Source organism: Xiphophorus hellerii, chromosome 14 (assembly GCF_003331165.1).
Source record: "Xiphophorus hellerii strain 12219 chromosome 14, Xiphophorus_hellerii-4.1, whole genome shotgun sequence".
Taxonomy (NCBI): Eukaryota; Metazoa; Chordata; class Actinopteri; order Cyprinodontiformes; family Poeciliidae; genus Xiphophorus; species Xiphophorus hellerii.
The window spans coordinates 14,700,678-14,726,290 of NC_045685.1; the positions used below are offsets into that span (position 1 = coordinate 14,700,678).

The 25,613-nt window shown below is 37.1% G+C and overlaps 1 protein-coding gene across 1 annotated transcript in view; it reads left to right on the forward strand.

The window, feature by feature from the left end:
• Positions 1 to 25,613, forward strand: part of LOC116733291 (glucosidase 2 subunit beta-like) — a 145,518-nt gene that overhangs the window by 87,487 nt on the left and 32,418 nt on the right. The window contains exons 11-12 of the mRNA XM_032584088.1: positions 7,309 to 7,378; positions 10,386 to 10,475. Of these exons, the coding sequence (XP_032439979.1) occupies positions 7,309 to 7,378; positions 10,386 to 10,475 (160 nt within the window). The remainder of the gene's footprint in view (positions 1 to 7,308; positions 7,379 to 10,385; positions 10,476 to 25,613) is intronic.

The window sequence follows — 25,613 nt, forward strand, 5'->3', positions numbered from 1 at the left end:
GGAACACAGGCTGGGTAAAACACTTTTTTTTTTTTAAATTTACATTGGAGGGAAATACTTTTCACCACCAAATATGAAAAATGTTTTTTGAGGGAAATCAAAACTTAATTTTCCGTCACTATGAGAGACCATTGTTTCAGTTGCATACTGAAGAAAACATGTTTCTATTATTTTGTGATGTTTGTTTTGTTGGAGATATGCCAAAACCTTTCCTCTGTTTATTGTTATGGTAACACTAAAGAAACTAAACTACAAAATGTAACAAACACAAACCACAGGGAATATCATACATTTCCTTAGCTCTTTTGCAGCATTTATTTATTTTATTACAACTTCCAATATATTTTATTTATTTAGAGAGGAAATACAATAAATAATCCGTGTAATATTGAATTTTTCAGCTTTAAAAACTAAAACGATTGTCTAAAATAATACATAATAGTTAAATCTATTGTATTTCTTTCTGCATGTCATGCTACAGAAAACACAAAAGTAAAAACATCAGCATGTGTGTTTTAATTTTCTGTGTTGCTCTCAAGATCAGAAAAATGCAACAGCCAAAGTAGCCTCTCATCTCATAAAGACAAAGTTAGAGTTAGCATTGTCCTGAATGCTAACTGAACTATCTGTAAACAGCACACCTCTGTTTACAGATAGTTCAACAGTTAATACTGTTTTTTTTTCTTTATTTTCCTACAACACGTTAAAACATTACATGTAAAACAAAGAATGGTTTATTTTGTAAGTGAAGCCCACGTTCTGCAGTGCCTGCTTTTATCAGCTCCTATAATGATAGTTGGTCAGTCAACGCATTCATTCTTAATTCCAGTACACCCTCGCTGCTGTGCCGCGTTTGTCCTTCAACCACTTTAGGGGAAAAAAAAAAAGAGTTTCAGGAGAGCGTGGGAGAATGAATAGAAACCGAGTCAGTCACAAGGCTATGAATTGCACTGATAGTTCAAAACATGATGCTATTTCTGCCAGCTACAGTTATTCACTCAACCCTAATACAATCAGACACTCCAACACAACGATTATGCGGAGGGCGAGATTGACCTCTCCTCAACTCCCCGAAGCCTGCGCTTCACTTTCAGAATTTGTGTGATTTGGACAGAAGAGGAGAAGAATGTAAGAAAAGGAAAATGTAGCACCGACTTGTCTGATAAAATGTTTGGCTTATGGCTTTATTCTGAAGCTCATTCTACGTCTAGTGACTCTTTAGTATTAATTAATCATGGATTTTGCCTGTTAGGCGTTTAAACACTTTACATGGAATAATAAAATTATGCCACTTTCAGAGGAAGAAGGCTGCTTTTCAAAAAAACGACTTTTTGTACCGGGATGAGCCCTGCTAGCGCTACCTATTAGGTTTTATAAAGCAATTTTAAAGCAAACCAGAGATGGTGCTGGAGCCAGTTCTTAACTGATCCTTTGGAGAAAAAAAAATGAGAAGAACTGGTTTTGTTTTCCGCAGACAGGGAGCCACCTGGTCCCTATTATTACATCATTTTAGACATTTCTGCCAGTACACTTTTGGTCCTCCCTCTGCTATATTTAGAATTACATTAATTTCTGTGCTTTCTGAAGGATGGTACTGCATTTTGTGACCCTTGAAGCTGGCATACATAAAAAAAATCCTAATTGGTCCACATCTGTTCTAATTTTCCCAGTCTGGTTTATAAATGTTGCTTTAAGAAGCAGTCGTTGATTGTGAATACGTTACATTACTGAATGGTATTTCCAAATTGCATTGTATTTATTAATGGAAATGCATAAATAGCAGCTGGTGATACAGAACAAAACATGTTCATGTCTTGTAAATGGAACTGCAAATAGGAATTTCACTAGTTGGATTTATAAACATGCAGCTGGTGATGCTGGAAGACGGGTTTCCAAACAGCTATGTAAAATACTGGGAGTTTTGATATTTTACCATAGTTATGGTAAAATTCTGGCAACCACAACTGCCGGTATTTTACCATAAATTAGATACTTTTTTTTTTTTTACAGTGCAGATATAAATTAACCGCATGATGAGTGACAGTTAAAAGATTTAAAACATTATTAAGATAAATAGTAGGCAAATATGCTTTGTTCTTTGGTGGGGAAATTCAGATGTACCAATGTAAAGTGACAGACAAGTTGAAGAATGTAGATTTACACAGAAATAAGAATTAATAAACAAAACTAAAAATAAGTTCATTCAACAGTGATGTGAAAATAACAGCAGGAATATTATTCAAAATGTTAAAAACAGCACAAAAAAACAGCAGGGATGGAATCACTGTTGAGTTTGTTGGATGCAGTGAAGGTTACAGAGTCTCATAGCTGCTGGGAGGAAGCACCTATATTAAGCCTCCTTTGTGCACTTAGGATGCAACAGTCTGTCACTAAAGGAGTTCTCCTGTTCTGTAATATCTTCGTTCATGGGGTGAGAGACATTTTGCAACAGTGATGCTATTTTATCCAGAATAATTCTGCTTCCCACTGCCTGAACTGGGTCAAGGGAGCAACCCAGGACAGAGCTGGCCTTCCTGAGGAACATATCTAACACAATTATGTTGTGTTGTTTCACTACAAATCTGTGTTTTTAAGCATCCTAAAGGTAAATGCTGTCATTGTTTTTCTCTTAAATTACAAAAACTAAAAGCCATCTTAAGTCAGTAGGCTTAAACATGGCACTGACTTAAGACTTCAAATTTTATCACAATGTATTCTGGCATTTATTGTGATTGCAATATAAGTTTTGATCAATAATAAAATATAATGCAGACCTTTTTGGTATAAATATATACCAGTCTATACCTCACAAGCAAATATATTACAGCAAAATAAAAAATAGTCTTTTCCATTTTCAGTACAGATTTTTTTTCAGTGCATCAAAACTATTGAGTAAGCAGTGCATCAATACTTTCAGTTTGACATGCTTTTAATCAGATTATTGTCTTAGTTTCACTTATACCTACATATCCCTACAAGGCATTGACATCATTTTTGATTGTTTTTATTCTCATGTCTGGCTCTACCTTCTGATTAAAGGGCACTCTGTGCTTTGTTTGTGCAATTAGAACTAGTTCAGTGAAGAAAAAAAAGTCTTCTTCCCAATTTGTTGCATCTTTTATACATTAGGGTATAGTAATTCTCTGCCTATAATTTAGTCCTCACCACTTAGCAGTCAGAGCTAGCTCTTGAGTTGAAGAGAGATGCTGAGAAAATGGAGCTTGAGAAAGGGAGGTGAGGGTGACAGCGAGGCTGTTAGGAGCTCATGCTGAAAATATTGAATCCAAGGAGAACGTTGAAGTCAAAAGAGAAAATGGGTATTGCAACATAGCGCAGAGTGAAAGTGTTTAAAAGTGGACTGGAACAGACGTGGAAGCTTTTAGTACTCTGCCATTATTTTAAAGAGCAGACTTTTAAATAACAGACAACAAACCACCCTCCTACATGCGCCCGCCGGTCGGCGTCGTCTCTAGGTGTGTGTTGCTTGCGTGAAGCATGGGGAATCAAGGGTGGCCTTCTCTGCATCAGCTGTGCTGCATCGAGCACGGCCGTGGCGGCGCGTATCACCGGTTCTCTCAGGTTTCTTTTCTTAGAACTGCAGAGGAATCGTCTCGCCTATTGATCCACTCGCATGTAAACACAGTATCTTCGGTCTCTGGCTCAAGGTATGTATACACAGGAGATATTCTTGGGGGGGAAGAGGAGACGGCGTACACTACACTCCGTGTTCATCCTTTTCTATTTTTGTACACAGCTTCTGTGGTTTAACAGCTCTCCTTATAGCTTCTGGTAAAGTGCTGTATAGGAGAGAAAAATATCCACTGGTCAGCTTAGTTTTACTGTGAAAACGTTTGTCCTGAATGCTCCACATGAATAGAGTGTCGATAAAACCTTCTCATCAATGTTAATAATGCATGTGATAAAGTGGGCTTTAACATCACATCATACCTGTGGTTATAATGTTGTCCTTGTCTGATAGTGTAAGAAGAAACGTAGGCTTCGAGTTATGTAGAGAGAAAATGGCTGCAGCAGCAGTTCAAATGCCACCCACATGGGGTTTTGTGCCTCCTTTTGTCTTTGTTGAGCTTAGTTTTAGCTGTACGAGTAAAACAAAATCAAGAAAGGCACTGAAGGGAATGTAAGTGGTGATTTTAAGTGGTTTAAAGGTGACAAAGAAGAATATCCTGTTCCCTTTTAGTGCTTTAAAATCGTCCATGATCTTAAAGCACTTCACATCTGTATCGAGTTTTGCAAAAAAGAAGTAGTAGTGTTTGGGGATTCATACAATAGAAGGAACATGCTAATTGGTATTCAGGCCAGTGCTGTCACAGCTTCCCACTTGGTTTCTTTGCCACGCGCAGATTCTTATCCGTTGCCACAGCACCAGGCCCCGGTGAGAGTTTCTCCGACGTCAGCGGCGAACCTGTCCGCTTTCAGAAGCCCCACTAAATCCACATGTCCAACGGCACCAGGCGGTTAAATTGGAGTCTTTTAAGCCTGTCCTCACTTCTATTTTCAGCCACCTTCTTTCTTTGCTTTTCAGGCCTTTTTTGTTCGCATTTAAGGGCTGGCATGGCTCAGGCACAAATGTTCTGCATGCTTTTACTGTCGAGTAATCGGATCCCTCTTTTAATGAAAAAGGAGTGCAATTATGTTCGCATCATGAGTTATAGGGCTGTCACCTGGTAGCATTGTCTCATCGCTTCCTATCTTTGGAGGTTAATGTATATTCCATTATTTCAGATTGTTTACCTCTTCAGGTATCATTTGCTTTGACAGGTTGTTCACGATGTTTTCGCAGAGGCTGTCAGGAAATGTGTACATTTGTGGATTTAGTGAGCAATTTAAAAAAAAATAAAAGACAGGAATTCAGCAAGGACTGAAACATTGTCTATTTAATTATACTAGAAATGTTGCTGTGCTGGTGTTCCTACACACCAAGTCACAATATGCTTATAAAACAAATTGGAGAGAAATAAACGACTGACTTTTATTAATTAATCCAATCCTACTCTGACTATGAGGTAAGAAAACTATAGCAGGATTTAATTGTGCTTACAGCTCTGATATTCAAGATGTGTAAAAATCCTTGAGATAAATTCATCTTGTATTGCAACAAGATACTGTGGAACCCAAACAACAACCATCTGCGATTAGCTGAAAACTACAAGTATTTGAGATCCCTTCTATATCTACCAATTTTAATAGTTTAGCCACCATATATACTTTACTGTGCATTTATACGCAAAATGGAAACCATTTTTGCACTATCACAGAACCTACCACAGCCTTCTGTATCCACTCTTAGCGGTAAAGCCAATCAGTGGCATGGAAAGTAAGTTTACACTCCTGGATTGGCTTCTCTCCAAATGCCAGCCAATAGCATGTCAGGTGACATTGCTCCTTGGCATTTAAGTTGCCCAAGCCACATTTACTTTCCAATATTTAAGGCGATGTACAATCTCCTATAATTTTACATCAGCTCACAGCCAGCTGGATCTTTGACCATTTTTCTTGGTGAAATCTCTCCAGATTTTCAAAAATCCTGGACTAATTTCATTTTCCTTTCAGTTTTCTTCACAGGATTTTGATATGATTTATCCAAGGACTGTGAACTCCATGGCGAATGGTTGCTTTACTGTTTGCTAAGCCATTACTGTGTTGATTTGGCCATATGTTTGGGGACATTATCCTCCTGAAAGACCTACTGATATTTTCTGTTTTTTGGCAGAGGCCACTAAATTTTCATCTTATTTTAAAAATAATCTATCTTGGTAATACAAGAATTCATAACAGCAGGTGAAATATTCACACCATGCCTAACTGAAATGTTTGTCGCTGAATAGACCCATGTTTGAATCATGTGATCAAAGCGGTCAATTTCAGTCAAATTCCCAGTAGAGCTAAGCAGGGGGTAGGACATAAAGTGATTTTCTGGAGTGAGACACCAGAAAATCACTTTATGTCAACCAGTCAGTTGGCACAAAGCCAACTAACTGGTTGAGAACTTGGTGAACCCAAGTTCTGATTGATTCCTTCAAGTTCTCTAATGGTGCGTTCACACCAACGCCTGTAAACGCCTGGTTTACATTGAGAGTCTATGTGGAGGTGTGTCGAGGGCCCGTCAGACTCGTCAGAATTGCTCTAGCCGTTGTTTTCCGTTGCTGGCCTAATTGCCAGAATCTACGCTGCAATCTATACGTTTGACGCGTCAAACGCTTCAAATTGCGCCGTGCTAGACGCTCAAAATACACCGTGACTCGCCCTCTACGGGCCTCTACATGGACTTTGAATGTAAACCAGACCCCCAAAACACATTTGGTGTGAACGCACCATAAGAGTGAGCTTTGGAGACTCTGTTATAAGCTTGAGTTTTCCTCCAACTGTTTGTCCTGGTTCCAATTGTTATTAACTTTTTAATTGTTGCTTTGACTGTAGATATCAGCAAGTTCGAGCCAATTTGTTACATCCTGAACAAACATTTAACAAGGTGAACACAACCTTACTTTACAAGCATGTTTTCTTGTGTTTCCCATTTTGACAAGAGACTTGCTGAAATGTCCTGTCACTTTACGTTTACACCCCAGTCAGACAGGCGGTCGTCACATATTTCTAATCAAATAATCCAAAATTAATGGCTATATCTCATTGATTTCCCAGTTGTTGATAATAACAAGTCATCAGCATGTTTTTCTTCTCACTGGATTTTGTCCAGTTGAAACGGGTTTTAAAGAGATGTGTTGACTTTACAGATATGTGTATGAACACTAACCATATTGTACAAAAAGATTTTTAAAACAATCTTGAGATTTAAAAAAAATAATTTGATGAAGGTTACAGATTCCTCTTCAGTGGTTGCATTTGTATTTTATGTTTGCTTCAAATGTTTCTATTCTCTACGTCCCCACTCGTGTCCTTGGATAAGATACTGAATCCCACTGAGGCCCCTCACAGTGTTTTCCTTGCCTAAGATAAGCATATTTTAAATGAACACAAGATAATGTGCATATGAGAAAGATGGAGATAAAAGTGACAAACATGCAGTAATTGCTGCAGCTCTCCCTCTCCCTCCGACTTCGTTTTTTCTCTCTCAGTCTCAGTTAGCACACTTTTCAGTGTGAAGAGGCTAATAAGCTCCTCATTCTGCACTTAACGCACCTGAAAATAGCACGCTCATGTTTATGTGCAGCCTCTTGCAGTCCTTAAAAATACCGCCCTATATTTGGAGAGCGCTGTTTGGCAACACGCAAGGCGCCCAGTCGCAACAACTCCGCATTGTTAATTTGTCTGACCTTTTGTTTTGTCTAGCTGCAGAGTGGGAGGCTACCAACTTGAAGAAGGTGGAGGAAGCCTACGAGACAGTCAACATGGAAATAAGGTAAGAGAAAATAAAGAATTAGAGGGGGAGGTTAGCTTCTGTTGTCACATAGTTACGGCTGAATATTGAACACTTTGCACTTTGCGTGGATGATGCATTTACTTCTCACTTAGCTACTGTAAGCAAATTGGAAAGACATCCACCCAGGACTTAAAATAGACTCCATCCTTTTGTTCTATAGGAGTGTGGAAAAGCTGCACAGTAATGAATTTGTACTGTGTGACACCTAAGGCTAATTTTAATGAAGATAAACAAACTCTATTTGTTGCCTACTGTGCTCTGTGGGGTAGGCCTTTGGTTAACTTATTTTCGGCAGCCTCTGTTTCAGTTATCACGGATTCTTAGTGGCACATTTAAAGACAATTATGGCTCAAATTAGCATTGAAAACTCTGTAATTTTTTTTTGTTTTAAGTTTTCTTTTTCAAGCAGAAAACATTTCATCTCCAGTTCTAATATCACTGGAGGAACTTAAAAGTGTCACAAAGCCTGGTTAAATACCAGGTTTTTATGCAAAAACTGAAACCATGATTATCTTTTTCACCTTCAATTTGACCTGCATACTTTATACTTTTACCAAAACACATATCTTAGAGGGAGAAAACAATAAGAAATGCTGCAATAAACAGCTTTTATAAGTGTTTGTTGAAGCACCTTTTGACTCAGTTTAAGCTTCCAGTCAAATTTGATTAGAATGCCACATCTTGACTTGCCAGTTTTTGCCCGCTCTACTTTCCAGTACTTTTCCCAAATATGTTACATTTTGAGGACATCTTTTGTCAAGAGCCTTCTTCAAGTGACCCTTCACATTTGCTGCCAGATTAAGTTATTAACTCTCCTTAGACCTTCGTAAAACTTTCATTTCCCCGTCATGAAGTCATTCTTTTGCAAAGTTTGATCAATGCTTTAAATTGTTGTGGTGTTGAACAACAAAATCCCCCTCCATCTTTAGCTTTCTAGCAGACACATGAAGGTTCTTGGTCAACACTGACTTGTGATTAATAGAGCTACTCAGAATTGCAGGTGGAAAAAGTCTGGAAGTTATTCCCCATTAGCTTTGAATTATTTATACTGGTTTCATTTTCTTTCCACCACAACAAACAGTGTTAACGGTTGGTGTGGACTTTTTAAATCCATGCTATGCAGTCACTATGATGTGTTTGGAAAAAGTTAAAAAGTTACAAGTAGGTTGTTTTTTTTTTTGCAACAGTCTTAAAATCACCCTTCAAATTTTGACAGCAACTGCATCGAAGTGATTATTTTTCAAAACCCCCATTTTTATTTTTGTTGGTGATTTGTCTTCTAGAAGAATGGTAAAGAGATCATTTCCCATGTTTTTTTGTTTTTTTTACAACTGCAAGCAATCCACTATAGCACAGTCATGCAACAGAAAGACAGCAAAACCTTGTTCCCTTCTAAAGCAACATAAAACATGCAGACATTCGGAGGTTTATCCTTGTTACATTCCCTCTGTGAGATGTTTCCACAAAGCTCTTAGTCCAACAGCAACGGCTGGTTAAGTAATTTCCAAGGCCCTTTGGGCTTGCAAACGGTTTATTACCATTAAAGAAGAGAGTGCCAAGTACAGTGATGGCAATTACCAAAAGGTCAAGATGTTTCCACAATAAACAAAGGCCTGTATGAGGCAAAAGAGGAAATAATGAGCTGGTTCATATTGTTGGTCTATTTTGCTCTAGTCTCTCCTGTTCAGACTACTATCTGCTATGTCCATGTACTGTATATTAATTGTAATAGCACTGGTAATAAAATAACAAATATCTAATACAAAAGTCTTTTTTTTATCGAATATCGATATACAAAAACAAAACTTCCATTCTGTCATACCTAATAAAGTTTGAAACGCTAAGCACACTCCACTCAGACCCAGTTTAGCAATAACTTGATATTAACATGATATTTCTCTAACATCACTGTTCAGAAACTCTGAGACGCCGGTTGCTTCTCCAAGTCATTGCTGAAGTCTTTCCATTTTGACATGGTGTTAATTCACAGCTTTATGCTTCAGATAGCATCCTGCCTACACCTGTGCTGTATGACCAGTCAGTCAGTAATCAGCACCTGGCTTATTTAGCTTTTAGTTTTTAAGTCTTGTTAAAGTAGCAACGGCGTACTTAGTTTTTCACACATTCTTTCCTTTCCTGGTTCATCTTTGTTAATAAATAAAGATGGTTAGATTTACGTAAACTCCCTGGTAAATCCCGTATTATTTCTACAATGTCCCGTCACATTAAACCTTCAAACTAATCACAGGTGTTCTCTTTTCACCATGCCTGTGAATTCAAAGTACTCGCTCTGTCTCTCCCTCTCCCTCTCCCTTTCTCTCTCTCATTCTGTGAAGGGAAATTTACTCATAAAATGATTCAGTGCATGAATGTCACGACCTGTGCCCTTACTGCGTATCACATGCACATAGGGTTACGCAACCTCCATTGCTTCTTTCACCTCGATTCATCCCCCAACACTACCTTACCTTATCCAGAATCACCTTCCTTAGACATTTGTTAACCTCGTTCACATGTACGTGTTATGAATATTTAAATGAGGGCTTATGCACCGTTAGAGATACGGCTCACTTTCCTTATCTGCCATTAGTGAAGAAGAGCAGTCCTCAGCGGCTAAAATACTAGAAGACAATGCATAGAAATGGGATAATGAGGTAGCCTCATAGTGTTTGATGAGACTATCTCATCAAACACTAGGCAAGAAATCAGTTACTAAAACAGGAAAGAGAAATAAAGCCTCTCCGCCAGCACAATTCAAAGGCACCCAACAGGTTTTTAAAGCAACCTTTAAACATTCTTTGTTGTGCTGTGCATTTTTGCTACTAAAAGAATTTCACAAATTGGCTTTGGGCTTACTGTTAAACATATCTCCCAAATGCATGGCTTCCTTAAACAGCCCTGCTTAAATGTGTTTAAAAATATACATTCATAGTTGAAATGTAAGTAAAGGGAAAAAGTGATGCACTTTGTGATTTTGTTTTCACAGTGATCTACAGAAGAAGCTGGAAATAGACTATGGGACAGATTGGGAGTATTTGTTTCTGAACGGCCAGTGCTACAAGCTGAAAGTGTATGAGTAAGTACAGACTATCTTTTATCACTAGGGGTTTTTATCTGTGGCTTGACTTCAGTGCTGACAATATTTTTGAATAAGAGGTTGCATATAAAATATGAAATTCAGTTCAATTCAGTTTGTTTATATACCACCAATTTACAAGAAAAGTTGTCTCAAGGCCCTTTACAAAAGAAAAAGGTAAGGTTTCTGTGTGATAACCTCACAAAGCACTTATGACTAAGAAGATAAACATATTGGGAGAAGTTGCTTGAAACTAATTTGATGACTATGTTTTAAGAATGGAAATCATCAAAAGGAATTAAACTATTAAAAATTCCCGCTCAACAACTCTGAGTAACTTCAAGATTCAAAATGCTTTATTTATCACATGTACAGTTAAACAACTAGAACTTCTTCATAGATCATTGTTGGGACTATCGTCAGTCTGTGTTCAGACTGATCTGTTTTAGTAGCCGCTCTGGCTACTTAATAAAGGTTCATCTTGTTATTTGCAGCTTTAAAATAGCATAAGAATTATGCTAAATGGACTTATTTAGTTTCTGCACAAAGTCTGGTTTAGGTTTTTCATTACCTGAATTTAGTGTGTGATTGTAAGCACAGAAAATAGTAGTACCTTTCTTTCAGCCAGCTGACCAGGAATGTGCCTGAAATGGACAGAAGAGAGAAAAGGCCCGTGTCGCTACAGTGGACAGGGCTCAGATTTAATTGAAAATATGAAGCTAAGATGGAAATCTCTATGGATCCAGTGAATCAGTGTGTTTATGAGTACTAAAATAAAATCTTTAGGTAAAGTGCACCTTACCTACAGGTTGTACTCGTGGGTCAGTAGAGGTTTCCCTTTGCTTTTGACCCACTTAGACTTACTTGGTTCCAGTTGCAATCAAGATGAAGATGGAAAGATTATAACATAAGATAGTAACTTTTTACAAAGTGACGTTCAAAAAACAGAATTGAAGCACCAGTCTTTTGGCTTGACAGGCAGCCTGGTGGAACAAAAGATGATGAATTGCAATGACAGGTAGTCACTGTCATTTATTCCAGAATGGAATAAATTACAACATTTGCAAATTTTCTATTGATGGTTTCTTCTTCTTTTTTTCCTTTTTTCTTTTTAACATAATATTAGAATCCTCTTATTTATGTTAATGCTGATGACTCTTGGGTCCCTCCCAAATAAGTCTGGCTTGGACCTCATCCTCTTTGCAAGTTGGCATGCAGCTCACTGGACTGAGATGTGAGCGGGTTTGAAAGAAGTATCAGAGAATCAGCATGACAACCAGAGGCTGAAAGCTATCTTATTTTGTGCAGCTGTAAGAAATAAAAAGCCGTCTGTAACAAAAGGGAAGCATCTCAATAAAGACCTCCCCATTTAAAGGTTGATAATCTCCAAGCTCCAAGTCACCCCGGAGAAGGCAAGCAGCTAAATCAACTAAATTTAATCAACAGAATGAGCTTCTTTTACTCTCTCCCGCTGCATCCCTGTGGCCCCTGCTGGGGTAGAATCTGTTCTCCTCAGGATTGCTTGCCAGCTGGAGTTTTAGAAGCCTGTGGGTGGTTGCAGTTTAAAAAGAAAATTATCTGAGATCTGCACTATGCTGTCTGCACAGCAAATACATGTTCCAGGCATCTGTGGTTTCCCCGTGCACCGATACGCCAAAGTGATTCGTTTGCTCAGTTTGTCATTTTAGAGGGTAGAATCTGAAAAGCAAGGGTGCAGTTCTTACCTATGAGCATAAAATGGGTCTGTCTGAATGTTTTTTAATATAGACAGTAATAAAAATGTGGTAGGTTCAAAAATGTGGCTGTTTTGAAATGGCTGTTTCTGCCAAATTAACTGTAAAAACACAACAGTAAGTAAATATACATCTAACCATGTGTTTTCTACTGGGAAAAAAAGAGTGGTGGGATTTACACCCATTTATTAAAATTGGGAATCATCCTGTACTTGAAATGTACAAGAGGGATTACTTTTTCAGTTGATGAAGAACCCATTTCTTTAGTTTGAAGTCAGCGTAGTTCTATTTATTGATAAATAATACAACTCTTCTTCAAGCCCTGTTTTAAGATTATAAGACATATAATCTTTAGCTAAAATATATGCAAAATGATTGCATTTTGGGAAGCTGAAATACCTAAGCACAATGCTACTTAACATTCTATTAGCTGGCATTTACAAAGCATCTGGTCCAGCAGCAACATTTATTTCCCTTTACACTAATTGGCTGTACCCCCAAGAACAGAGATAAGGACCGAAAATGTTTGCTTTGTAGGTAGTGCGAAGCAAACAATGGTTATATGGAACATCCATTCCAACCCAGTGTCTGTTTCTTTTGGGTTCTATCATTAAGCTAGCCTGGTAAAAGCCAGTCCATTTTTCTATGCTATTTGATTCGTACAGACAGTCTGGACTATCAGATATTGAGAAACGATGGTGTCCTGGAGGAGGAAACTCTATCGAAGTTTTAAATGTCAGAAAATCTCCAACATCTAGCCGTGATGTTTATAATGCCAGTTTGCTACTAAGACGCTTACCAGAAAGCGTGGCCAACACTGAATGGCTTTGCTCACTTCCACCACTGTCATTGCTAAAACTACCGGCAGACTTAAATGCTAGCAGAGCAGAAAATTGACGTCACCGTTCACAACTTCTCCTTCTGTTCGCTGATTGGCCCGACTGAAATTCTACCAGAGGAATCCACTTCAGTGAGAAAAAACCCCAGACGGAGCACTGAAGTGAGATGAGAATCAAACAGAATTGCACAGGAAGACGATCATCAGGCTACCTACAGGCCTTACCACTGTAGAAAAATCTAATATAAATTATTTTTAGCTCCAAACTTACCGGTATGTATTTATACTTTAAAATGTATCTGGAAAATGTCTTAGACGTCCAGGTATCTAATATTGGAAATTTTGGGAATTCTACTTTTGAAAATGTGGATCATTGTGGAGACTCCCTATACTAAGCTTTGTTAGCAAATGCATGTAATGAACAGACATTGAAGAACATTGGAATCCTCCAGACTGTCCTGAAGCTTGTAAAACTCCAGCTTCAAAATATATAAAGGTAACAGGTTGGAGAGCAAACACAAATTTAGATGAGCTTCTCAATACAAACTGTTTACAGATCATGGTCCAAACCTGGAGAATCTTACAAGTCAGCTGACCTGAGTTTTTGTTGAGGTTCCTGGAAAAAAAACCATTGGGTCGTGCCATAAAATATTTTGGAACATTAATAAGGCAGTGATGGATTTTGAGTTTAATGTTTAGTCAGTGTTGTATTGTCTACTTGTGTTGCCTTAGTTGGACCTTTTGGTCATGCGATTTAGAGAAACATGCCGCCTTCCTCTTCCCACTTCTCTTTTCTACTGGCCTGCTGGCATCAGACGCCCTGTGATTTTTTTCTGCCTTTATATAAGGAGCACAATAAACACCAATATCAAGTTTATGGAGGGTTTCTTGACCTACCAGCACACTCTCAGCGATGTACCAGTTCTCCTCATGTCTCCCCTGTGTCCTTGCTGTTTGCCTTGAACTGTGATCTTAAGAAGAAATGACATTGACAGACACTCAAACCCAAAGCTACAGAAGCTTTGGGTTTGCTCTTCCTCCTATACCAAAGAGTAGCAGAGTAGAAAAATAGAACAAAGTTCCAGTTTCAAGTTTCTTTGATCATTTTTGGTGTTAAACTGTGTCAAATGTGATTATTGTATTTTTCTTATTGCTAATTACGGTACATTATTTTAATGAATGGGGAATGCCGGTTTATTCTTGCATCTTTCTGTATGTGTTTTATTTGAGGATATTTACTTTTGCCTTGCAATGAATGTTTTCACATGTTTGTCATTATTCAACCACAACCATCAATGTTTTCTTTATGTACTAAATTACCATGTAACTGTGACATGGAAAAAAAAATGTATACATTGCAATTTTTTTATTGAAAAGCAGCTCAACCTCAGTGAGCCTCTGTTGACAGCAATTGTCAAAGCTTTGCCACACATACTCAATTGAATGTAAATCTGAACTTTGACTAGGTTATTCCAACATATAATCAAAGCGATTCCACTGTAGCTGTGGCTCAAGGCTCAAGTTTTTCAGATCCATTGGCAGGTTTGTTTTACAGGCAGCATTTTGCACAAATGTAAGAAAGTTACATTTTGGTCTCGAATCAGAGGAGACCAAATCCTGACTTTATTTCTATACCGTCTTATCGAGACAGTTAGTATTTAATTATTATAATTTTTTGTTACTCTTTCATAAAGGCTAGATTTGATGGGTATCCTACTGTTACTTGTCCAATCAACAGATTCTGACACTTATACTGTGGATCTCTGCAGCTTTTCCAGTTACCATGAGCCTCCTGGCTGCTTCTCTGATTAATTCTCTCATTAATGGTCTCATTGGCTTCCTGCCCAATACAGGATTGATTTCAAGCTTTTGCTGTCAGTGTTTCATGGTGATATTTCCAGCACCTTATACAAATCCACACTCCATCAAGAACCCTAAAAGGAAACAACCAAATTCTCCTTGCGGTTCCCAGATCCATATTAAAAAGCAAAGGTCTTTGTGTATTTATTTTAGCTTCCTTTTGTCCTCTGGAACAACCTACCTATCCACAGTAGATCTGTTCAGAGCATCATTTATTTCAAGAAACTCTTCAAGACCGACTTTCAGTCACTGGCTTTTAACCCTAGTTAATACAAATAAGCCATTTTTATTCTTGAACTTATGTTTTTATGTGTTTTATAGACTTTCAATAGTTAGTTATCTACTCTTTGCTATCTATATTGCTTGCTGTCAAGCACTTTGGTGCAGCCTTTGTTGCTATAAAGTGGTGCATAGATGAAATTGACATTGAAAGTCCCTGGCCTTTCAGTTTATGTGGATGGCTGTGACTTTGTAGGTTTGCATATGGACCTTAAATGTTCTCTTACTGACTGATGGATTGATTATTTATTAAGGGCTATTCCAGTAAAAAAGAAATAAAAAAATCACCACACTTTGTTGATTCTTTTGTAAGAAATTTGTGAAAATAATTTTCGTTATCCTCCACTCCATAACTGTGTACTATTTTTTGTTAATATATCACATGAAGTCCCAGTAAAGTACACTGAAGTTTGAGTTTGTGTTGTGAAATAAGGATGAAAAACTTCAAGGGGTTTATGAGTTGTTCCATGTAACTTCTTCCAGGTGGGTCTTAGACATTTTATTTTTTGTTATGGTTTAAAATATTCTAACTTTTTTAAAAAGAGTGAGAAAGGAGAGAAAGAAACAGCCGTTTGTTGTTGAGCATTTTCAAATGAGATGATTAACGGCAGGATCCGGAGCTAGCTGCAGCGTACTGGCATTTTCCACATTGCTTTCTTATCAGTCTCTCAAAAGACCATTAACAAGATGAAGAAATGCTCAATGTCAACTCTGGGTTGGTGCATTATTTAATAGCCTTTATTACTTACTTCTAAGCACCGCAGGCTTCAGTTGCCTTTTGTTTTATCCTATAAGCACATTTAAGGGTTTAAATTTCACCTCCTCAGAAAAAAGTAAACTCACACAAAATAATTTCATTTTATCCGCGATGTTCTTCAGAGTGGTGACGATCCTTTATCACAAGCTAGGACTTAAAAACTCAAGTTTCTGCCAGGGAATTGGAAATGAAAGGGACAATTCAGGCGACACAGCCTGGCACAGCGTGAAGGGAGTCCACCCCATAATGAGTACTCAGAGTTCCCCCACCTACAGTGGAGTCTAATATTCCTCCTGTGGATCTGTTGACACTCCTCAAAGCAACTTAAATCGAAAGGGCTGTGATTTATGCAAGACTGTCAGGTCAGATTGACTCAGCCTCTGCTCTCATGTCATAAGAAAGTACAGCACTTCTGTGAGTCACGCCTGCCACTGCGACTCAGCTTCGACAGAGAAGAGAGAAGGATAACGGAGCACAAGTGACACTTCCAACTGTCTGCAGAACATCACATGGCCTTAGGAGCACCAGGTTCTTCCAGACACAGCCGGGAGGGACTGCTCTCAAATAGGAGCATGAGTCCTTAATGTGTTCGCTCAGAGAAACCTGGAAATACGAAGCCATATACTGTAGATCTACTGAGAAGATTCTGTAACAGCAAACCACAAATACTGAAAAGCAGCCGTGACTGGACTGTAAGGCTCTATAAATAGCTTTTGGTTGTTTAAGATCAATTAAATGATAGAAATTAAAGTTAAACGAGCTAAACAATAAAGTTTATGTTTTTAGCTTTAGAGGCTTAGTTTACATTTAAAGGAATGGGAAGAAAATTTGGGTCATACTTCTTTTAAGGGTAATAAATAGGAGTTATTATGATTAACATAAATTATGAATGTTGTTCATGCTGCTGTTAATAGGAATGAGGCGGCTTACATCGAGGCAGCCCAGGTGATTGGACAGGATCTCAACGTTCCTTTACATCTAAAGCCATGGTTCTCAGACCTCAGAATAAATCTAACATTAAATAAAAACTAGCAACTATTAGTAGCCTGTTCACTAATTATCAACATGAGAATACAAAACAGGTTGAAGATCTGTTAGGAAAATAAATATATATGCAGATTCCTAGTACCTAGATTGTATGAAACCTTTACAATGTTCAAGATGCCTGTTCAATGGCCTGAATTTGAAGTGCCTTCGTGCCTTAGTTGCTTTAGAAGTAAATCTTCTTTGTCGTATTACAAGCCCAATACTCCCCTTTAATCTTGCTTTACTCACATCTTGTATTTATTTGTGTTCCCTGATGAAAACAAGTCAGAAACCGAGTAAAAATGGACCATTGAGGCAATATCCAACAACCTCTTTTCATGTTTACGTATGTTTTTAGTTTTCTTATATAAAATAACTGACTGCTTATGTTAAGGATAGCATGTGTGCTGCCATTCTGCCTACATGTACAATGATCACTGAAATTGGAAGCAACAGAAGTTTCTTTCTACTTCCTTTCGTATCATGGATATATCCTTCTCATGAGTAATAAACCACTGGGAATGCAGTTCACACTTGCTCCTACTTCATTCCACCATAAAATAAACCGATGGTTCAAGACGCTTTTCTTCATCTAAAGATGAGTCTTGTGATGTGCATTGGGTTGAGATACGTTAACTCCACTGTGTTTTTCTCATAGATAATAATGTTTAATATTGATGTCTTTTTTTTTCTGACTTGTGAAGTCAGATTTTGGCTGAATATAGATTCTCTCTTTGGAACTGCAATTTACTGAAACGTATTATCGTGTAAATTCCTGGTTGCAATGCAAATGTGACTGTGTTCATGAATAAATGGTTTCGGTGAGAAACTTTTCACTGTCCTCTCAAAATGCAAACTCGTTACAGAGTTTTCTGTTTTTGTCCCTCTCAAGGGCTAAAGTGCCTAAACCGGTTCTTGTTGTCGCAGTGGCGTGATGAAAATCACATCGTTTTGTTTTCACCCTCTTGTCGTCCACTCCTTGTCACAACCTCCTGGATAACTTTTTACCAACATTTCCATGCAAAACTCCTGTGTGATTGGTCAGAATTTCATGTGTGTTTCTTTAGAAGGAAAAGCTCCCAATGCTCCGTACTGGGCCGACGCAGCAGGCCGCCGATGTAGAAAGAAACCAGGCCAGGATTTGAACCCAGGACCTTCTTACTGTTAGGCAATTGCACTTTCACACTGTCAACATGCAGCTAATTAATTTCCTTCAGTCTGTCATTTTCCTTTACTTACATGTGTGAAGACTATATGTTTCTCTAAGTAAAGGGACGTTCTTTTGGGGTTTTTTTCTGGCTATTGTCATCGGCTTCTCAAACATCATCCCATGTCAAACATGACAGCACAGTCCCTGTTAGGCAGGTGTGTGTCCTGTTATGAACATCTCCATTTCAACAGTTTGTGTATATAGGACAAATGGTGCTTTGGCATTTTTACACGTATATGTCTGGCTAAATATAAACAAAGAAGGAATATTTATTGCTAAATGTAACACTTTTTTCAAGGCTTTGTGTGTTCCCAAGCGTTAAAGCAAGCACCAGACATACTACCATCTCAGCACCCTCCTGCACCTTTTGCTTTCTTTTATTTAATTTAATTTAATTTTGACCACAGATACAGGCCCAACAAAGCATTTTCTTCATCACTCTGGTATCTTACCGAAGGCATTGCAAGTACTGTTTGTCAAGGACAGAATATTTAAAAATGTTTGTGCTAATAGAGAGATGAAACAGAGTACCAAAGGGGTAGAGCAAGGTCTGTAAACTGTTACTGATAAATTTATGTTCGCAAATTAAAGTTGTTTTATTTTTCATCCCATTTAACCTTTGTTTAACCTGACAGGAAAAATGAAGTTCAGTTTCTATTTACAAGTGCAGCCAGTTCAGTGTGAAAGTACAATTGCCTAACAGCTGAAACACTGACTTCTTTTAAATCTCGACTAAAAACCCACCTGTTTAGAATTGTATTTGAAATGTATCAATTGCAAATTTATTGATGGAACTTGACTTTATTCTGTGTTTTGATTGTTGATTCTATCTTGCATTGTGTTTCTGTGTTTGATATGATGTAAAGCACTTTGAAATGCCTTGCTGCTGAAATGTGCTATACAAATCAAATTTGATTTGATTTTGATTTGACACCCATTAAGGGGACAAACAGGTGTTTTGCTTAACCATAATTAGAATGTTGTTCAAATAATTGGTTCTGATGCAGCTAATAATAATGCAAGTTGTTTCCTCAGAGGAGGACCTCCTTGTGCTATCTATATCTTTTCTACTTGCTTAATCAATTTTCAAAAGCAGACATAATGGAAAGTTAGCTTTAAAAATTTCACATGCTGTCAGAGATTATAGTTGTACTTTTTGCTTTTACTACATAATTCAGACAGTTTTGTTTTACATCACAAAAGGCATGCAAATGAACTGCGCTGCCTTCCCTCGAAAAGAAATAAGAAAATTAAGTTAGCGGGTAACTTAGAGGGATGTTTTGGAGATATGGAGTAATGATGTTTCCCTTTGTTCTGGGAACAAAAACAAAGCTGAAAGAAGAGGCGGTAATCGGGTTTGGAAACAGTGGCCCTCTTAATGTTTCCCAGAAACCCTGCTGAGGAGCACAGACAGCATATTTTCCTGCTGAATCACTGCCTCCCTCTCACAATTGTGATTCAGTCCAGCTTTTGTCTGTCAGGATGCTGTTCACTTCCTGTAGCCAGCTGAACCCACATGAGATTCCACCCAGCCCGCAGCGGGGGTGGGCATCTAATGGAGTGAAAACTTTAGCTGTAACCCTGTAGAACTGTGAGTCAGTTAACTTGTGCTTGACAAAATCTTACTGTCATCACTGGTGGAGTTGCCAAACTTTGACTCTTCCTATGCACTCAAGTTCTTATCATTTCTAAGATTTTCCACGGTTGATGAACTAATTGGGCTTAGACTTGTGACACCTTCCAGTTATCTTTATCTTAACAGTTATTATATAATATCGATGCCTGAACAATTGATATTCCAAAGCTGAGGCTGCGATCAAAACTAGGACAAGGAAGCCTAAGCGGATCTTAAAATGATCTTTGTTAATCTAGATCATTTGAAATAGAGCTAAAAGAACTTGCCTGGTTCCTATCTGCAGCGCTGTCATTACTTTAGGGAATAGCAGAGAATACCTGAGAAACTGGCCAAGTGTATCTTAGTTGGGTGAATTTGTTAGTGCATCCAGATAAGATGTTCCTTATCATATAAACTTTACCTAAGGAGCAAGTGCCGTCTTTGCCAAACGACAGCTTCGGGTTTCAGGGTGTGGATGAGTTGATATGTATGGGATGAATGGGATGCCATCTCACAGCAGCGTGTGACCAAGCTGGTGACCAGAATGAGAAGGAGGTGCTAGGCTGCCGGGGCTGTGTATAGTTCTCCTACGCATCACTTAGGTTTGGGAGAAGAATACATTTAAATGCCAGTTTTTTTCTTCAAATTTTATTTATACAATCCAACAAATAGTCAGTTCTGCACTTAAAAATAGTCTTGGATGAGAAGGGAAAGAGGAGAAGTCATTTTGTAAAACATTTTCTGATAGACCTAACATACAAAATACCAGACTATACAACTTTCTGACTTAAAAGCCTATAAAAGTTAGTTTTGAGTTTTATGGGAGCTGTTGCGTAAATGGTATATGTGAACAACTCAATTGTGCTCATTGAACTCCAAAATAGTAACACACTGAAGGTAAAGTGTGACTCAGCAAGAGCTGTAGCACAGTTTCAATGTCGCATCACAGTGATGAATGCCTTTGCCCAGGAGACAGGTTGCTGAAATGCTCTCTGTTTCACACCAGATACCTTTTGTAAAATATCTTTCTCCACTAAAATCCAACAAAATATAACAGGAAAGCCATTTCAGTGGCATTCTCAGTCTTGTGAATTGACTTTGACCACAAACCAAGCAAATGGTCAGCATCAGGTTGGATTCTGTGGCCATCAAAGCACATCTGGGCTACAGATACGCTTCATCAGTTGATTTGTTTTGCTCATTGCAAGGTCAGTGGTAGTATGTTTTTTTCTTGATAAAATTTCTTCATCAGGCCTGATGGGCTGCAATTATATACTTTTATTAGAAATTACTGAGCATAAATTTGCTAAGAGAAACCAGGGGAAAGGAACAAAAGACAACTAGTATGTCTTATTTTTGTTTGTTTGTTGTATGATATTTAGTCACTAAATGCTTTAATCCTTTCAACATTCCACCTATTTCTTTCGGGGCACAAAACAAGTAGTTTGCTGGTGACTAAATAAGATAAAAATTGACCAGATAGATTATTTAAGTGAAATTTACATTCAAAAAGTTCTTGAGTTGTTTTGTGTTTTTTTTTCTGGGTTTGCCTTTGTTATTTTTGTTTTGATTAAATCAGTTTTGTTTGTGTGTTACTTTAGTTCAGTCCATTCTTAGTTATTTTGATCTTTATTATTTATTTTGTGTATTTTAGATAGACTTTGTCATGGCTAGATTTGTGTCTCTTCTTCAGTCTGCCTTCTGCTCTCCCCTAACAGCTGCAATCTGTTAGTTAATCATTCGCAGCCCATTGTTCCAGCAATCATATTACATTTTGTTTCAGATGGTAAAATCATGCAAAGAAATGTTTTCATTTTCTGTAAGCAGAACATTGTCATATTCACCTGTATATATGTGTCTAAATAATATGCTTTACTAAAAGAATTTAGTTACTGAAATAACTAAACCTTTCTATAATCATCTAATTTATTGAAAATTGCTGTATATATAATCTTTAGTAGATTTCCCTATTAGAACATGCGCTAACTTTTCCAAAAGTTAGTGACTGCCAGTAACGGCATTAACTGAGTAAAGTGCATTTGAACTGCAACATTATTCGAAAAACTTGACAGTAAAATCATGAAAAGAATTTAAGAGTTGAGCTTCAGGTAAAAATCAATCAAGGTAAAAAGTCTTTGTTGTCTTTTTCCCAGAGGAGAAGGAGAACAAAATGCCTCGGTGTATGAAAATTATCATCCGTCTACAAAACGATGTTTATCTCATATTTATTTTCACTCTGCTTCTCATTTGTGGCTCCTGCTGTGGCAACTTAGACCTCCCAGAGAGATCAGCCGAGTTTATTTTATCTAATCAAGTCTAATGTGATCCAATTCAGCAACTGTAAGAACTCCAGTGAAAGTGCTATTGTCATCTAAATATTTTTTTTTTCAGGTGATCCTTTAAAATGAGACACTGCAAAGTGGTTTCTTGGAAATAAAATCTCTCTATCTCCAACATATGATGACATTTGTCCTTTACCATCAGTCCTATAATGCATACTTATGTCAAGCCTGGAAGATTTATTTGCAGTTTAAAAAATCTTGAGTTTGAGTTAATTTTGAAACCTGTTGTGCTTACTGCAATTATTTTTGTGTGGAACAAACAAAAAAAGCTATTTTAATTACACAATCTTTGATTCCAAATTTGCAAATGAGCATATTTGTTTAGATTCAATAAAGACATAATTAGCATTTGAATTAGATGTTATTATCTCTGTAAATAATGCCCAGACTGAAAAATGTGAAAATTGTTCAGCCATTCTGTGAAACTTGTCCACGCCAGAATCAATGTTCAAATGTTGAAAGCAACAAAAAGTTAATTGGCTGTAATGGTTCTGATCTACAAACCTTGTTCCCCTGAGCCTTTAACCTTAGTGCATTTGACCCAGTTAACATGAATTTGGACATAGCGACAACGGAGAGAAATGGAGCAAATTATTTTAATGGACTTTTCTCACTGATCTAGCTCACCAAAACACAGATAATTGATGGTGATATTTAGGGGAGAGAATGCACAGCTGAACCCCTCAGCCTCAGAGAAAGGTAGATGTGTTAGTGAGATGTTCAACACAGAAAAAACAGAAAACAAGACTAAGTGCTACAGTTGAAAACAGATCACGTTTAAAATGTCAGTCGATAAAAATGGAGTTGGAGAAAACACAGTTCTTCTCAAATATAAAATGAGTTGTCATCAGAGTATTATGTCCAACCCTCTGAACTGTTGTTTTATGTCGGAGCTGCTGCACAAAATCATTTTGTTTTACTCATCCAGTGAGTTTAAAAGTACATGTATTTGGGATGTGGCAGCGCAACTATAATGTTGAATGTTTGATACCAACCTCGGAGTTTAAGTCACTACAGGTAGAGTGAAGCCAAAAAGAAATGAGTCAAATGTTGGAGATTGCTCACTTTTTTAACAGATAAATGTCACAGAAACAGGAAATGAAAATAAACCACCTTTTCTCCTACTCTATGGCAGCAAGTAGTGTTCACGGTACAGTCAAGTGAAAAATTAAAGCAGCCTTTGTAAAGCTTGTATGCATATTTTGACATCTGGACAACTAATATTGATTCTGACAACAGAGAATTTCTAGTTTCAAGACTGAAGTAAAGACCTGTTAAAAATTACAGTAAAACACATTTTCCAAATCTGCCAATTTTGATGAGAAATTAATTAGGACACCTCTGCATTAATTCCAGTTAAAATGGCTAAAATCACAAAGCTATGTTACATTTGTTAAATATGACTAGATTTGACATGCCGTATTTTAAAGTAAGTTTACTCTGTTTAAGTATTTAGTTTAGTGTGCTGTGTAGCGTCCTGTGAGTCTGTTAAGGGATTTAAAGATGTCTTGAAACTGTTTGGTTTCTCCTTTTATTCTGTCAACTGTTTCTTATTGGTTAATGTGGACTGTGAACTCTTGGTCAATTCCCCCAAACATCCCGATCAGTCTTATGTGCCATTACTGAAATCAAAACTGTTTTAGGAGGCAAAAATATCAGAAAGAAGCTTTAGTACTGACAATACTCGGTAATATGTGATTGGTACAGAAAACATTCAACATGCATGAGTGTTCTTATTGTCACAGGTGTTACATCTGTCCTAAAATCAAAGGTTTTCCCAAAAGTCCAAACTATCTCTTCTGCAGCCACAGGTTGGGTAAAAACAAAGTAGTTGCAGTAACATTAAGAACAGCACAGACTGTACAGAGTGAATTTTGTTAACTGAATCAGAGGCTTTACACACACAATCAATCAACAGACATTTACAGACTGGTGAAATGCAGTGGCAGCAGATGTGGAGCTTTGAATTGAAGATTTTTCAACGACGGTCTTTAACTTTGACTTAAACCAATAAAAAAGTATTTCCCTTCTGCATGCTATTATTTGGTAAAACCAGTTTGTATGAAAATATGTAAATTGGCAGCTTGACACCACATTAGGAAGAAGCATGCGCTTTAAACTTTACTCATATGGCATAACCTTTAAAGAGTATGTACAGCATTTTTTATTTTTTTATTTTTTACAACTTTTGACATATTTAACAAGCGTTCACCAAACTCAGGCATTGGTGCCCAGTAGCTACTTAGATCACAAGAGAGAGTGAGTCCCCAGATTAAAGACGAGTCCTTAAGGGGGAGAGTTATCAAAACATTTCTAGAGTTAGAAGGAAATCCTATAAAAATCTGTCTCAAAGCAGCAGCTTGGACACTTCCCAAATCGTAACCCTACTCAGGGATTTTAAAGCGATCTGTGGTGATTCCAGTCAAAATCAATTTTACCAAACACATCAATTTTACCAGTTAAACAGATATTTTTTTGATATTATTGTTTAGAAAACTATTTGTGTTATGTTTTAAGAAAGTTCTGTTGGCCATAAAAAGGAAATTTTATCAATGACTAAAAAAATCTTACATTATTTTTATTTTAACAACAAAATATAGAACTATAAGCTAACATAACATCTAGCAAAATTATTGTGCATTGTTCCAACTGACAATATAAAATAAGAAGGTGATAGTTGTGAAAAGCAGAAGATGACTTCAGGAAATTCAGTTTGGTCAAGCTTGTGATAATTTATTGAATCAGTAGTTTGACATTTTGGAAAATCTCCATCTGTTTTTATTTTTACACATTTATGTCATAATCCTCGGGGGGTAAAAGAAAGACTATAGCCTGCCTCTTAGTCCTTGTTCAGAATAAAAACTTGAATTTGAAAGAGCTGTTGTGTCGTGACAACGGAGGTTTCTCAGTTGCTCTGTCGAGACATCTAATCATTGGCTCAGCTCTTGTTTTCACTTTTAGTGTGGGAATTCTAATTATCACCTCAAGTTATGTTGAGTTAGATTTCCCAACACATTTTAGCATTAAGAACCATTTTTACACCTTTGAGGAGCAAAAGTGAAATTATTATTTTGAGATAACTTGCTCCACACCTTCTTATTAAGCTCTTCTTCCTTGTAGGTTTCATTGGCAGAGTAAAAAACAAGTCCTTCACAGTTTTTTTTTGGTTCCTGTGTAAATAAATAAATTGTGTATTAATAAGAACTCTAAATCTACGTCATTCGGTAGGTTAAAATCTGACTTACAGAAAAATAAATACAAGAATCTTCATATAAGATTCTTGTATATATATATATATATATATATATATATATATATATATATATATATATATATATATATATATATATATACGGAGAGTAAGCTCTGGAATAAATTAACAGATCACTTAAAATGATCAGCTTCTCTGATTTTGCTTTTTATAGGGATATGTTTGAGTAAAATTAACATTGTTTTTTTATTCTATGAAATACTGAAA